The sequence below is a fragment of the Plasmodium vinckei genome, assembly GCF_900681995.1.
Source record: "Plasmodium vinckei vinckei genome assembly, chromosome: PVVCY_12".
In the NCBI taxonomy this organism is placed as follows: domain Eukaryota; phylum Apicomplexa; class Aconoidasida; order Haemosporida; family Plasmodiidae; genus Plasmodium; species Plasmodium vinckei.
In genome coordinates this window covers 182122-198257 of record NC_051304.1, presented here as the reverse complement: position 1 = coordinate 198257, position 16136 = coordinate 182122, and the positions used below count along the sequence as shown (strand labels likewise).

The following is a 16136-nucleotide window of genomic DNA, read 5'->3' as shown; positions in this document are numbered from 1 at the left end:
ATTGTATGAATAGAACAATAAAACAAAACATACAAAAAAATCAAACAATAATATATAGTTTAAGGTTTTGTTTTGTCTTGAATGACTTTTAAAAATTAATAATAATTTTATTTTAAAACAACTTTACATCTGTAATAAGTGTTTCAAAATAAAAGATGGATTAAAAATAGAAATAAAATATTATTTTGTAAATATTTAAAGAAATATAATGTTTTTTCTCCTTTACTTTTTGGGACTTTCATCATTTTTATTGTATTTTTTCTTAACATAATTAAAAACATTTGGTAGTCCAGAAGCTTTATTTAGTTCCTATAAAAAAGGAAAGATGTATTATATTGCCATACGTCCAGTCCATACATAGCAACTATTTATCTGCATACATAGCAACTATTTATCTCATACATTTTAATTGGCTTTCATTTTTTGATACCTTTAATTTACTAGATGCAACACTAATATTTGATTTTACCCAGTTTACATTTTTTTGTAAGCTCATTACCCATTCGGGTATGCTTCCAACATCTAAAAATATTTGATTTAAAAAAATAAATGATTATGTAAAAATTATGTCTCTATATAAAATTATAATTTAAAACTGTTGTGTATATACCTAGTAAATTGCAAAAGTAGTCAGCATAGTTTAAACAATTTCTGTATAAAAGAAGTAATGAATAAATGTTTGTTATATTTGATCATAATTTTGTATAAATAAATTATCTATTATAGTTTTTGCAAATTTTATTATGGCTAACAAAATAGTGCTTATGCTATTTGAAACTTTTTTTAGTATTTTTTTTTCATAATATCTTGCCTTGATAATATATCGTAGGTGTCTCCAATCCACTGAAGTCTCATAACATCAACAAGGAGGTCAACTTCGGATTTCGTTAATGGGGTTTGACTTTTAAAGAAAACGACAAATGGGAAATCATACAAATGTGTAAATATGGATTATATATTCATATGAATAGTCATATTTTTATCTATAGTTTTAAAGCTGTTTGCATAATTTTGCTTACCCCTATTAAAAAAAAATGCAAAAAATGTGTGTAAAAAATTATATTTTTTTTTATTGGTCTTAAAATATGTAATGCATTTACAGAGTATTTCATTTTTCCAAAGATATTGAAAAAAAAAAATTAATTACCATAGGAATACTTTCACGATAAACATGATGAGGATGGTATCTGGGTTGTGTTTTCATTACTCCTGTTTCGCCACCTAATAATAAAAAGTAAATGTTTGCATATTTGTATAGCTAGCTATTCAGTTTTAAGACGGTTCGTGTATGTTCCCTTTTGTCTAGTCTGTTTACTATTTTATCGACTTTTTCGAGTTTGCATTTTCCTCGTTTTATTACCTGGTATGTAGCCAAAGGAATATTCGAAGCCATATACTTCGACCCCAGCATGAAAAACCCCTTTAAAAGGAAAAAAAAGTTGTAACAATATTTAGGATGGTTGTTTGAAAAATGGTAAAAAGCAAACTGTAGAATTTTCATGAGTGTGACGTGGGTACCTGTTCCAATAGATTTTACAACAGAATTAACAACTTTTGAAACAGGATCTAAATCATAAATATTTAAATAGACAACACTTGAATTAACATCAGGCTTAGGTATTGTAAAAGATGAGTTAGTTCCGGATGGTCCTGGATCATTATTGTCTGAAGAAATAGACTCTCTATTTCCTAATCTTTCTTTGCTTTTCATTTCTGTAGAACTATAAATATTCTGAAAATAAAACAAATATATTATAACAAAATACTTGAATAAAGATATAGGAATCATATTCATTAATAATTTGTCTGAATATGCATATTGTAAATAATATAATAATAAAATTTTCTGAACTGTTTTTAAAAAAAAAAATTTATAATTTTATAATAGTATTATACATATAATTATCTTGATTTATTTCGATTTATGATAAGAACAAAAGTTTGATTAATTCCATTGAATAAAAACAATGATTATGTAAAAAAATAAATTATATTTTTTTTTATTGTATTTATAAACAGGTATTATACATCATTTGTACAAATATATATATAAATAGTAGTATACATAAATTAACAATATATATTTGGATGTCTTTAAACATTCAATGTTTTTAAATATTTAAAAAATATATATTTTACTTTATTTTTCTTTTTATACGTTTTGCAAATATTTTCCATTTATATATTATTGTTTTATATTTTTTATTTGTTTTTTATATAGTATGCACTAAAACGAAAAATAAAAAGGGGGGAAAAATTTAGCAATAAACAGATTAGAATTGGCCAAGTATAAAATAATAAATATTTTTATTTGGAAATTTTTAATAGTTTATTTTACTAAAATTTTTTATGACTATATTTACCGATTTTGTGTATTTTTATTTATTACATAGTATTACATAATTTATTATTATCAATGTGATGATTATGTTTTATAAATATTTGCAGCTTGGCAATAGCTTTCCCCTCTCCTTTAAAAGGGGCATTTTTAAACTCGGCATGGGAGGCGAATGAAAAAGTTATGAACATGTTAAGAAAATGTTATGAAAAAGTTATGAACATGTTAAGAAAAAGTTATGAACATGTTAAGAAAATGTTATGAACATGTTAAGAAAATGTTAAGAAAATGTTATGAACATGTTAAGAAAATGTTATGAACATGTTAAGAAAATGTTAAGAAAATGTTATGAACATGTTAAGAAAATGTTAAGAAAATGTAATGAAAACATGAATGATATGCTAAGGGATATGCCAAGTTTAGAAATTTATTTATTTCATAAAATCTGTGAAACATATTTAGTATAAAGGTTGTATATATGTTTGTCAAAACTGAAAAGTAATATCTTTCCATTACATAAAATGTAAATATGCGTATACCATATGAATAGCCGTCTTATGCATAGTTTTATTGTTGAGTAGGTGGTTAGTAAAAATTAACATGATTGATAATATCAAATAAGTAGTTAGATTATGAAGTTATTTTTTATTTCCTATAATATAAAGATAGGAAAAATATCAGGATTAATAATGCATATATAGAGAGATATGTATAAATACCATATACGGTATAATATTATGCATTTTAAAATATATTAAAAATTTTTGAAAATTTCAAATACAAAAATAATAGTCTCTTAAAATTGAAAAAAATATATTTATACATTTGTCTGTGTGTAAAAATTCATACTTATTTATTTTTCCATATAAAATATATTTTATTCTTTCTTTTTCGTTTTTTTTTATTTTTTTAAATTTAATGCATTTATTTTATAGTATGAATATATATATATATATGTTTGCAGCATATACATACAACAAGCATTAATATATAATTATATAAATAAAAAAAAATAAGTGCATATAATTGAATTATTATTTTGTATTTGTACATATATATATATATATTATATGTATCTTGTCTATTCGTTATGCTCATAATTAACTTTTAATATATAGCCATCATAGTTACAAAAGTTAAGAGCATCAATTGCATTTTTAGCATCATAATCACTTTCCATAATTACGGTTCCAGTAATTTCCTTTGATGAATTTTCTTCGTTTTTTAAATCAGCTCTAACTACTCTACCATGTTTTTTAAATAAATCTTTTAATTCTTTCCATGTAGTTTGTGGTGGTAAGTTATAAACAACTAATGTACAATTTCTTCTACCACCTCTCCTGAAATCACCACCTTTTCTATAGTCATCTTTCCTATTGTCTCTTCGAAAGTCTCTTCGATAGTCATCTCTTCTGAAATCTCGTCGATAATCAAAATCTCTTCTTCTTCTTGAATCATAAAATTTATCTTTGCGTACATTGCTAAATCGTCGTTTTTCAAAGCTTCCCGAATTTTCTTCTCTGTCTTCTCTAACAAATATAAGTCGATCTATAATAAAAAAAGTTAAGATATTACCATATGTATAATGCACAGATTGATTGTAAAAAAGGAAAATGTTTTACAATAATATAACTAGGAATACATCATAAGTTAAGTGTAAAATTACCTTCTAATTTTGAATCGTTCAAACTGTTGATTGCCTCTTGGGCTTCTTCGCAAGTTGAATATTCAACAATACCACATCCCTATAATGTGAGAAAATTTGTTAGTGATGTTTAAAAAATGTAAGAAAAATTGTTGATAATGTTAGAATTCTATGTGTAAGCACATGATGGGGACCCACCTTTGACCTTCCTTGTACATCTTCAAAAATATCAACACGAACAACTTCACCCGCTTTTTTCATGTGTGCCTTTAGGGTAGGCCATGTTACTTTCCAAGGCAAATTTCCTACATATACTCTGCAACCTTTGGCTGGGCTCTAAAAAAAAAAAAAAAAAAAATGAATCGACTGTCATGAAGAAGAATCATAAGACGTTATAATGGGGTGGGTGAAACAATTAAATGGATGGAGCTTGCTTGAAAAATGAACAAGCATATGTATAGATATGTATAAATAATAATGTAGATACGTGTTTCAATATGTTTGACTTGTTTCTTTTACAGAAATATAGAATATGCATTAACAAGCTAACATATATAGAGAAAGAAATGTGAAGATCTAAACAATCGTTAAAAATTTACAATTTGACAAACAAATATTTACAATATATATATATATAAATAAGAACAATAATAATAAAAAAAATGAATGAGGGACTTACATTTTGACTATCTTCCATGATTAAATATTATTATACTAAAATATTATATAAGTAAAACAAAAAAAACGAAAAAGAAAAATCAAATATATATTATTTTTTCAAATGAATTTGTTTATTTTTTTAATTTATGTTTTTTTTATTTTATATATTTTTATATTATAATTTTTTATATTATATATTTTTATGTTATGTATTTTTAATTTTATTTTATAATTTTTAGTTTTGAATTTTGCTACAAAATTTCCATGTTTTCTTTATTTTTTTCCCTTCTTCAATGGTTATAATATTTTATATACGTTCTTAATTATAGCATGTATATATATTTTATGTTTTTCTTTAATTCAAATATGGTGATTAATATTATTATTATTATTATATATGCATATAATACTATACACTTTAAAACGGAAAAAATAAAATAAAAATTAATACATTATTTATAAGTAATTATTTACAGTATATTACTTGAATTGCCGTTCATCTTGCCAAAATAATATTTTTAATCGTGGTGGTTCGGATTTAATTTCACAAGGGGGGGCATATACAATTTATTTTGTTTTTATAAAATATTAATATTATATTTATTATTACTACATTATATATTCATACCCTATTACATATTCTATAGTCATTTTAATACTACATATTTTTATTATTATATTTTTTATTTATTTTTGTTCCGGGGTAATGTATGAAAATGTTTGTTATAGGATGAAATAATGTACTTAATTTATGGATATGTAAATATCCTTTTATTATTTTTTTAAATAAGCCTATAAAGGTACTAAAAAAGAATATATATATGTATGGGAAAAAGGAAAACAACATATATTAACGATTTTCTTTTTTATTCTATCCTAAACACCTATAGATATTCTATAACTATAAAGTTTGATCAATCATCTATCAAAAATTTCCATACCATTTTTCATTCATTATAAGTGTATGCCATAAGAAATGTTTCACTATTTAGTTATGGGATGTGCATCGTTAAAAAATTATAAATAATAAATCAAAAAAATATACATAAGCTATATATACAATATTAGATTAGTACAAAAAGGAAAATGAACATATACATAGGCAATTTCATTTATAAGTTTCTTTTTTTTTAATACAGCATTCTATGAAATACATTCATTTGAATTATTTTAGAATAAGTATTTGATGTTGTTGTAATAAAAAGGTGGTCTTATCTTCATCTGTTTTATTTTATTCTTTAAAGAAGGGAGTTGCATATTTGGCTATACACTATAATGTAAAATGTATAACTAGGGTATTGTAAGTGATGGGGAAATTGGAAATTAATGCGTCGGCATTTAAAATATAAGAAGCATATATATATATTGTGATAAAAATAAAGAAATAAACTATTCTATCGTATTATGTAGTGATAAACATGTGTTTACGAATTATTATAAAACAGTTTATCCTTATCTTTTCTGTAAGATTAAGCTAAGATTTAACTACTTAACAAAGTGTAAGGTTTAGGAAAATTTAAAAAAATGTTGAAGTTGTGTTAAAAAAATGTGCATATACATTGATGAAGTATTAGCAAGATAAGGCTCACTAGTCGATAAAATTAAGGATACAAATTAAAATAGTTGACGATTGAATGGTATTAAAAAAAAAATCATACATAGAAAAGGGTATACACAAATTATATTAGCATTAATTTTTAGATGCATAAAAAAGATATATACTGTTTAATTCTCCCTTTATCTTTAAAATTATATAATAGCATTTTTTTTGAGGTTATTTATTTTTTCTAATATTTCTACAACATTTTTTATTTGATTAGTATATTCAAATTCCTCATTTTTTATATTTGTATTAGTTAAAATTTGTGAATATTTTTCCAATTTTTTAATAAGGGTAGATTTAGTTTTATTTAAAATTAGTAATTCATTTTCTAATTGCTTATATTTATTTATGTCCGAATCAGACATATTCCTATTGCTGGTTTTATCGAAATTTGTTTCTTTTATATAAGAATTTGTATTATCAAACTGTTCATCTTCTTTCTTTTCATCAACATGTTTGTTGTCTGTTTTGAGCCACGTACCTACATCATATCCACATCTTTCTTTTATATAATTTTTATATTCAAATAAATTTTTAATTTCATTTTTTGTAATATTATTTTTATTTAATATTTCATTAAATTCTTCATTTTGTAATTTTATTTCTTTTATATATTTTATATTTGAATTTGCAAAAATATTATTACTTTCTTGATTAGGTATAGTATCTTCTACTTTCCTCTCATCATATTGTTCATTATTCATTTTGTTATTTTCTAATGGTGTACTACTTTCTGATTCCTCGTCATTTTCAGACTTCTCTTCTTTGATATATAAATTGCATTGTGCACAAAATCTTTCTTCCTTGTTTTTTTGTTTTACTAAGGGGGTTACTTTACACTAAAAATGGGAAGGGAAAAAGTAAAAAAAAAAAAAATAAGTTAGCCAATTGTATAGGTACATAATAAAGTAGTAATGTAAAATATGTTGAACTATGTATATATCATTCTTACAATGTGGCAACTGTCATTTAGTAATGTCCATCCTCGTAATAATTTTTCTCCTATAATTGCTGATGCAGAGAATGCATCATTAATGTTGCTACTACGTTCAACTTCCATTAAAAATGTATATTTTATTATGAGTAGGTACAAAATAGGTTATATAGAAATTTTATATATTGTATAATGTATAATAATGAGAGAAGGGAGAAGGGAAATGATATATCTACATACAAAATGTTTAATAAAAGTACTACATATAAATTAAATTATATAATACTAAAAATGTATAATAAATAATCAGATTAAGCAATCTTAATATTTTTAGTTATACTTTAAAAATATACCAAATTAATAACCCATAAAAAAATGTCGCAAAAAAAATAAATAAAAATTTTGTGCTATTTATATGGGCAATAAAAATAAAGAATTTTTTAATATGCTCTCTTTTCAATGTTGTACTTAAAAAATGAAACTAACAAACACAAAAACATTCTACAATGGGAAGAAAATTATTTAAAACCCCGTAAATTATTTTACTAATTAAAAATGAATAATAAATAAATATTACAAAATTTTAATTCTCCAAAAAAATAAGAAAGGAGTACAAATGGGCACATAATAAGGCCACACATACTACATACATACATATATATATTTTTTTTTTTTTTTTACATTTTTAATGGAAATTAGCATATTTCCCTCTTTTTTTTACGTCCAAATAATTAATGTTTTAAAAATGATAAAATTATAAATTTGTTTTACACGCATACAATATATATATATTTATGTATATATCATATTTATGTATGAATTAAAAATAAATATATCATGTAAAAAATAGTGTACTTATTAATATAATTAAAGACTAATCTAAGTTCATTTTATAAAATATATATTTAACATACATAAGCATATATTTCTTTGCCTATATATGCATACACATAGTATGTATAAAAATAGTTTTAAATGGGAAAAAAGATATGATATAAAGATATTAATGAATGCCCCCCAAAACGTAAGCAGGTCATAACGTTTTAAGTTCTATATATGAGTATAGCAATATATAGAGAACTTTATATATGCTTGTACAAAAAACATGGTGATTTTATGCTAAGAAAAGTTTAACCTGCTATATATATACACACACATATATATATATAAATAGTTTTTAATTGTTTATACACAAAAATGAATAGTAATATAACAAAAAATATAGAGGGACAAATACTTGAAGCCCTTAAAGATAAAGAAAAAGAAATAGATAATGAAATAAAAAAATATGAAACATTAGAAAGAAGAATATATGATGATAATGATGAAGAGTTAGAAAATATAAAAAATAAAAGATTACAAGAATTAAAAAATAGGCATAATGAAAATAGAAGATTATTAAGTATGGGTCATGGAGTATATAAAGAAATTTTATCTGAAAAAGAATTTTTTGATATTTGCAAAAATTCAACTAATGTTTGTTGTCATTTTTATAGAAATACTACATGGAGATGTGAATATTTAGATTCAAAATTAATTAACTTATCTAAAAAATTTATTCATATTAATTTTATAAAAATTAATGCTGAAAAATCACCTTTTTTATGTGATAGACTAAAAATATGGTGTATCCCTACATTAATGCTTATACAAAATGGAAAAACTGAGCATTCAATAATAGGCTTTGATGAATTAGGGGGAGATAATTTTTCTGAACAAACACTTATTAATGTTTTAAAAAAATGGAAATTAATAAGTCAAGCAGAAGATGATGGATAATATTTATTACAACATAAACGAATCTCAAACATAAATGATATGAACAATTTGATTTTTTTTACTCCATATAGGCTTCAACTTGTCGATATGTTTAGTATATAAGTGTTAGTTTGTGTTTCTAAAATTGTTCGGCTTAATTTAGTCTACCCACATTAATATAGTTACAAATTCATTTCTTGATTTTATTTTTTTCGCACACTTTTTTTTGCACAATTTTTTTCAAACATTTTTTCCCACTTTTTTGTCTATTTCGATTTACTTTGAATCGAGGTATAATGAAGAAGAAGCAACCATAGCAGTTATTCTTCATTGTCCAATTTTTTTTTTTCCATATTTTTTAACTTTTAATTTTATTATCCATGATAAAATTATTAAAATGATAAATTTTCAAGCTTTTCCAATAATTTCCATCATGTCTATAAATTTGAATATTTCGATCTCTTTGTTTGAGTTTGTTTGACAAAGTTCTGAATTTAAAATTATAGCTCTAACCAAATCTGATACATAAACATGTTTATAATTTAATGGAAGAAAATCACTAATTATAGGATATATATAATCTATGATTTTTTCTATAATTTCTTTTTGATATTTATTATTATCATCATTATTTATTATATGAAAAGGGCAAAAAATTGAAATCCTTTTATTTTCAAAATTGTTATTTTTAAATAAGTCTGTTATTGAATTATAATTATTTAAGCATAAAATATTTATATGATCTACATTATATAATTTATTTAAATTTAGAATTTTTAAAAAGTCGTCTTTTTTTCTGTTGTCATAAGTAAGAAAGCTTACTAGCTTATTGGCGTCATTCATAAGTTTATCATTTTCGTCTACACTTTCTATTAATTTTTTTGCTTTTCTTTCATCATCTTTTTGAGGTTTGCAAAATTTAGAACTTAAATCTTTTTTAATTGTTTTGTGTGTGTCTATTATATTTTCATTTGTGCTCACCAAATTTGGTTTACTATGCATATTTTCTCCATAGGATAATACATTTTTTTTTAATTTGTCAAGTAAATTATTTTCTGAAAAAAACACAAGTTTATTATTGCATATATTATCATATTTTATTTTGTTATATTTTTCATTTATATAAATTTCTTTGCAAAGAAGTGATAAATTCAGGTATGAAATTATCTTGGTGTAAAAATGGCTGTTTTTCAAATTATTGTCAAAAATTATGAACTTGTAAGGTTTAAATGGAGCCATTAATTACAAATAAAAAGTAAAAAAAAAAATTATTACAAAAAATGCAGTGTGTTTGTATCGCTATAGAAACATGATATCTATAAACAAAACATATATATGGTAAACTATAGAAACTGTAATAAAATGGTTGTATTGGGCTGAGTTAAATATAGTTGATCTGAAATGTACCAAGGAATAAACCCGTGTACAAATATTTATTTGTTCGGAAGTAGTTTCTTCATTTAACTAGCCAAATGAGAAAAAATGGTGGAAAAAAAAATATTAGAAAAAAAAATGTTGAAAAAAATTATGACCAAGCAAGATAATTTTATGGCTTGATGTACAGCTACGAAAACATATGCATACATATTTATTTATTCACTATTTTGTAATTTTTCATACACATAATTTCTTAGCAAATTTTTTAATAATAATAATGTATATATATTCTCATTAAAAGATTGTTAAAATATTGAAAGGGCATAAAAAGATTGCAATTTTTGTTACTGCTCGGTAATATATTCGTGCATTTAGTGTTGCTATAATTTTTTAATTATTTAAAAAAAAATATATTGCTATTAAAAATGTATTTTTTGGGTGGCTAGCTATAATGATTTGAAATGTAGAAAATATGATTAAACAAGTAACAAAAAGCAATGTGGGATTTTTGTGGTGTTTTAAAAGGTATGTTTATATACCTAATGAAAATGACATTGGAAAATTATCAATTAAAAATTTAGGGAAATATTCATTTGATATTGTGAGATTATCAAAAAACAATAGTGAGCTTTATGAAATATTTAAAACGAGAGTAAAGAATGAAATAACTTCACTTGATGGAAAAGACTGTTATAGAATATTAAAATCTTTAGAAATAAATAATAAATTGGATGACAAAGAAGAATTTATAAAAAGTTTATTAAATAGAATATCAATAGAAAGTTGTAAATATTCTGTAAAAGAAATATGTGATATATGTTTTCTATGTTCTAAATTAAATTTACTGTTTATTCCATTATTTGCTTCACTATCTCTCGCATTTTTAAATAAAATAAATTTAGCAACACCAGAAAATATATCAACTATGTGTTTAAGTTTTTGTAAAATTCAAATAAAAGATATAAATTTATTTAACAGAATATCAGTTGCAACTTTAAATATATTACATATGTTTGATGTTGAAAGTTTAATAAATGTGTTAATCTCTTTTTCTTATTTAAATATAAAAAAAGAAATGCTTTTATATTCTTCTGTAAATATATTTGTAAAAAATCAAAATAATTTAGACATAAACCAGCTAGTAAAAATTGCATATATATACTCGAAATTTTCTTTTATAAATAACGATATTAATACAATGCTTCGAACCAAACTACCTTTACACATTTCAGAACTTACAAATATGCAATTGGCTGATTTAATAATATCATTACATAAATTATATATCAATATATATGATATTAATAAATATTTTACTGATGTGAACTTTTTACAATTAGAATTTCCTATAGCAATAAAAGTTATAAATATTTTGTCACAGCTAAACAATATTAATATAGAATTTAAATATGATGAAATAATGTTGTGTGTTAATAATTTTTTACGAGTTAATACTAAAATGGAATATTTAGAAAGTGAATTGAATATACAAATTGCTGATGATATAAGTTCGTCAGGATATATTGATAAGAATAACATAAACTTTGAAAGTAATTATATAAGTGGAAACAATTTTTGTGAAACTGATATAAAAAAAAATGAAGAGACTAAAATAGAGGAGGAACTATATTTGAGCAATGTAAATAACGATGATAATGAAAGATCTCAACCCGATGAGGAACAAAACGACCCAGCTTTTTTGGAAATAATTAAAAGAAATGAATATCCTAATAACTATTATATGGAAAATGAATTATTTAACTCGAGATTATTAAATGATGAAAACGAAATATATAACCATTTTGCTAGCAAAGATATAATAACTAAATTAAATACAAATTCTATTTGTTATTTATGTGTAGATATATTTGAATCTTTATGTAATTTGCTAGTGAAAAATAGTATAAATGATGAATATGAAAAAAAGTTTAAATTTTATTTAAATTATATATCCAAAGAAATAATAAAATTAAAAGATTATATAAATTTTACCTGTTTAATTAAATTATTTTCATCATTATTAAAAATCCCAATAATATGGGGTTTACCATTTTTACAACTCAACGATATTACACTATTTAAAGAAGATTTCTTATTTTATATTGATAAAGAAACTAATTTTTATGAAGAGCTGATAAACCGATATTTCAGAATTTTCCATACATCTGAAGATGTAGATAATCATAGTGTGATATTATGCTCTATCATTAATTTGTTTAAATTAAAAGACAGTGGATTGAGGGTAAAAGGAAATAAAATAGTAGATCAAAATGAGGGGGAGAAATATACGGACTTATTAGAAAAATGTTTACATCACTATTCATCAATAATAAAAAAAAGAAACAAATATAATGAAAAGAAAAATAGCTACATAATGGAAGAATACATTATATACAATTTCATAGATTGTAATTATAAAAATGTTCAATTATGGAATAAAAACTTACATGATGAAAATGGTATATCAAATCAAGACATGGGAAATTATGAAGAATGTGACAATTCTTATGATAATCATAATGAAGATAATATAAATTTACCATATGCATTAAAGCCTACTGTTGTGGTAAATAAAATATTGCCCTTAGAGTTATTTAGTATAGTTCAAAATTTTACAAAAAATATAAAAATTAATTTCAAAGATGGAATGTATTATATTCCAGTATTAGAGTATGACAATTATATAGCTTATATATTTTTAGGGCCAGAAAGTTATTTTTATTCTTCTAATGAGCAAAAAGAATTAAGCCTAATTAATACCGTACAAAAAAAAAATAATAGTATAGTAAATAATAATGAGGAAAAACATCACAATATCTTTTTGATTAATGATATTTCTTACAATCCATATGATATTTTTTATAATGAAAAATATTTTGCAAAAACAGAAATATTAATAAAAATAAATTATTTATTAACAAAAGGTTACAACATAATTGCTATACCTTTTTATTCTTGGAGATGGATGAATTCTGAGGAAAAGTTTGACGCAATTAATGTACAACGGAATAATATTCTGAACATGCAATAATAAAAGGGTGATAATCATATATATTTATGTATTTTTTGTTAATTTTGGCTAGCTGAAAAAAAAATATTTACAATATACATAATATGTGTGTGCATGATTTTGCATATGGGTATATATTTGAGAAAATGGCTAGCTGCTTTTTTTAAGTCCTTATTTTGTTGTCGTATTTAACACCCTTATTTTATAGTGCACCGTCTTAATATATTTCCATTTTAAATAAATGTATATATTACTAAGGTTATATTTATTTCCATTGTTTTAATCACTGTATTTTTTTAAAAATATTTACATGAATAGTTATTATTTTTTGTAATATTTTACAACTTGTATCTTTAGTATTTGTCTTTTTTACATTGTTTAGTCATAAAGTATTTAAATTTTTTTTTTCAAACTGGACAAAGACTTATATTGTTTTCTTTATTTGTACCAATTCAATATATTTGTATTATAGTATAAACTGTGTTTTCTCTTTCTTGTTTTAATACGCCACTCGTTGTTAATATGAACAGTTATATTTTTAAAATTCTTTTACTTACCTTGTTCTACAAAATTATGGATTTTACACCGAATAATCAGGACGGAATAAATTTCGTCAGAGGAAAGATGGAAAAAGATGATCATTTTAATATAGAATTATGTATTGGCGAAAAAAAAATATGCATGACATTTCTGAAATATTAAATTTTATGAAAATTCTATAATTGAAATATGTGTGAATATATATAATAATTAAAACTAGCTATATTCTTTTTTCGCTTATTCAAGCATATAATGGTGATAATAAAAAAGTTAAGTTTGAGGTTGGTGAACAAATAAAGGAACAAGACACACCTATTATTATACTACTACCTACGGCAAGGAATAATAGCTTAAAATAAAATGCTTATACAAAATAGTTAACTTATAATACAATATACATTGTTATTTTTTGTGCAAAATTTCAGAATAAGCCTTCGTCCAGTGAATTGTACAAAAAGTATACGAAAGAAATTGATGACCATAAGCACAAGTGTATGTTTTTTTTATAAAATATTATATTTTTCATTTTAATTGTTTTATAAAAATAAATCAAATAAGTATATGTTGTAAATAATTTTTTTGTAGCTGTGAAAGACGTTATGAACAACATAATGAGGACATTTGATTCGGTAGTTAATCTAAAATATAAATATACATAAACAAAAAAAAAATTAAACAATTTACATTTTTCATTTATTAAATTTGTTCATATTTCATTCCCTTTCGATTTATGTCATAATTTGTTTATACATAGAATATATGTATTTTTTTAATTTTAGATTGACCAGAAAATGTTCTTAAATAAAGTTAAAAAAAAAAGGAAACTAAATTAGTTGTACATATGTAAATATACATGTATATTTTACAACATTAAATATATTTGATTTTAATTTATGAATTTAGTTATCAGAAGAGGTTAACGAGTATTTAAAACTTTATAAAAGTTTTTCAATATAGCCAAAATGGATAGGAAATTATAAGTAAAAAAATATTAAAAAAATTTTAATATGTTTAGACAAGAATTACATGTTTGTAATATACTTTCTTTTTTTTTCGTTTTTTCTAATGTTTTGAAAAAATAAAATATAACATTCTTAATATTTAATAAACTCAATTGCTAGTAGCTATTTATAAAATGTGTAAATAAAAATTTTATTGTATAAAAAAAATAATTTTAATAAAATACTTTGGCTCAAATATTACACACAAAAATATGAAGAGAATATTATTTATGGTAATAAGGACACAAGTATTGTTTGAAATTAATTCTAAAAATCGTAGTGAAATAAAAAATCTGAAAGCAAAAGTTGTAAATAGTTGAAGCTAGTTGAAATTTTTGATTTCTTTATTTTTAAATGATAATATTATTGTGTGTTTTACATTGCCATGTTTATATGTAAGCATATTATAGACGAAAGAAATTTTTGAAAATAGTGCCATTAAAAGAATGTAAAAAAATATGATTAAGAATGAATGTAGAATTTACTTTCATTTCTCTCTTTCTCTTTATAAATTAATACACTTGTTTTGTAAGAATAAAAACAAAAGAAGTTATAGTAACATATGTAGGTATTGATTTATATATAGAAAGGTTAGTATATTTGTGAGATATTCCTCTTATATAAGTATAAAGTATATAAAATATAGTGTTTGAAATGAAAAAATTATAACTACAAATTGAATATTAATATATAATAAAATTGATATAGTAGAAGGATTGTTGATGTTATACAAAAATAAAAATTATAATAAGCATTTTTCAAAAAATATAAAAATACTATTTACACATATTTTGTAATATTATTTTTATTTCTTAGCATTTATAATGCCAAAAAAGGCGTATATAAAATGTTCATTTATGAAGTGATTTTGTACTTCCAACATTACAATAAAATAAATATAAATAATAAATAAAGGAATCTATATGTGAAAATATAGTTCCATAAACTGTCATACTTTGATTTTTAATAAAAATATGTATAAATCGAGGTAAACATAAAATATTATTAATTATGTATTTGAAAAACCTCTAATACAATATAATAACTATATATGTGTTTTGTGCCTATATGTATGTACACGTACTTTAAAAAAAAAACTCAAATAAATAACCAATTTTTATACCAACGTATTGAATGTATATAAACTTATATATATAATGCTATTTAAAATTTTGAAAATGTATTTATTATGAAAAAATAATAAAAAAAAAAAATAAATACTGCAAAAATTGAACTATAAAAAATAATATATTGTGTGTACATTATAATA

At 22.2% G+C, this 16136-nt stretch overlaps 8 protein-coding genes across 8 annotated transcripts; 3 read left to right on the top strand and 5 right to left on the bottom strand.

The window, feature by feature from the left end:
- Positions 1–222: 222 nt before the first annotated feature.
- Positions 223–855, bottom strand: PVVCY_1200590 (PPPDE peptidase, putative; the record flags this gene model as incomplete). The annotated part of the gene is made up of 4 exons (XM_037634610.1): positions 223–309; positions 431–522; positions 611–651; positions 812–855. 4 exons carry the CDS (start codon positions 853–855, stop codon positions 223–225), a joined length of 264 nt encoding a protein of 87 aa, XP_037490691.1.
- Positions 856–1015: 160 nt separating this feature from the next.
- On the bottom strand, positions 1016–1711 carry PVVCY_1200580 (PPPDE peptidase, putative; the record flags this gene model as incomplete). The annotated part of the gene is made up of 4 exons (XM_037634609.1): positions 1016–1021; positions 1148–1221; positions 1361–1420; positions 1519–1711. 4 exons carry the CDS (start codon positions 1709–1711, stop codon positions 1016–1018), a joined length of 333 nt encoding a protein of 110 aa, XP_037490690.1.
- Positions 1712–3419: 1708 nt separating this feature from the next.
- On the bottom strand, positions 3420–4680 carry PVVCY_1200570 (single-strand telomeric DNA-binding protein GBP2, putative; the record flags this gene model as incomplete). Its single annotated transcript, XM_008625069.1, has 4 exons — positions 3420–3886; positions 4005–4083; positions 4182–4319; positions 4663–4680. The coding sequence occupies 4 exons, from the start codon at positions 4678–4680 to the stop codon at positions 3420–3422; spliced, it is 702 nt and encodes a 233-aa protein (XP_008623291.1).
- A 1712-nt stretch (positions 4681–6392) lies between these two features.
- PVVCY_1200560 (conserved Plasmodium protein, unknown function) lies at positions 6393–7306 on the bottom strand (the record flags this gene model as incomplete). Its single annotated transcript, XM_008625068.1, has 2 exons — positions 6393–7085; positions 7199–7306. 2 exons carry the CDS (start codon positions 7304–7306, stop codon positions 6393–6395), a joined length of 801 nt encoding a protein of 266 aa, XP_008623290.1.
- Positions 7307–8377: 1071 nt separating this feature from the next.
- Positions 8378–8959, top strand: PVVCY_1200550 (phosducin-like protein, putative; the record flags this gene model as incomplete). Its single annotated transcript, XM_008625067.1, has 1 exon — positions 8378–8959. The coding sequence occupies one exon, from the start codon at positions 8378–8380 to the stop codon at positions 8957–8959; it is 582 nt and encodes a 193-aa protein (XP_008623289.1).
- A 387-nt stretch (positions 8960–9346) lies between these two features.
- Positions 9347–10177, bottom strand: PVVCY_1200540 (conserved Plasmodium protein, unknown function; the record flags this gene model as incomplete). The annotated part of the gene is made up of 1 exon (XM_008625066.1): positions 9347–10177. The coding sequence occupies one exon, from the start codon at positions 10175–10177 to the stop codon at positions 9347–9349; it is 831 nt and encodes a 276-aa protein (XP_008623288.1).
- A 610-nt stretch (positions 10178–10787) lies between these two features.
- PVVCY_1200530 (conserved Plasmodium protein, unknown function) lies at positions 10788–13346 on the top strand (the record flags this gene model as incomplete). Its single annotated transcript, XM_008625065.1, has 1 exon — positions 10788–13346. The coding sequence occupies one exon, from the start codon at positions 10788–10790 to the stop codon at positions 13344–13346; it is 2559 nt and encodes an 852-aa protein (XP_008623287.1).
- Positions 13347–13847: 501 nt separating this feature from the next.
- On the top strand, positions 13848–14822 carry PVVCY_1200520 (conserved Plasmodium protein, unknown function; the record flags this gene model as incomplete). Its single annotated transcript, XM_037634607.1, has 6 exons — positions 13848–13983; positions 14112–14200; positions 14291–14357; positions 14451–14494; positions 14645–14671; positions 14769–14822. The coding sequence occupies 6 exons, from the start codon at positions 13848–13850 to the stop codon at positions 14820–14822; spliced, it is 417 nt and encodes a 138-aa protein (XP_037490689.1).
- Positions 14823–16136: the final 1314 nt, after the last annotated feature.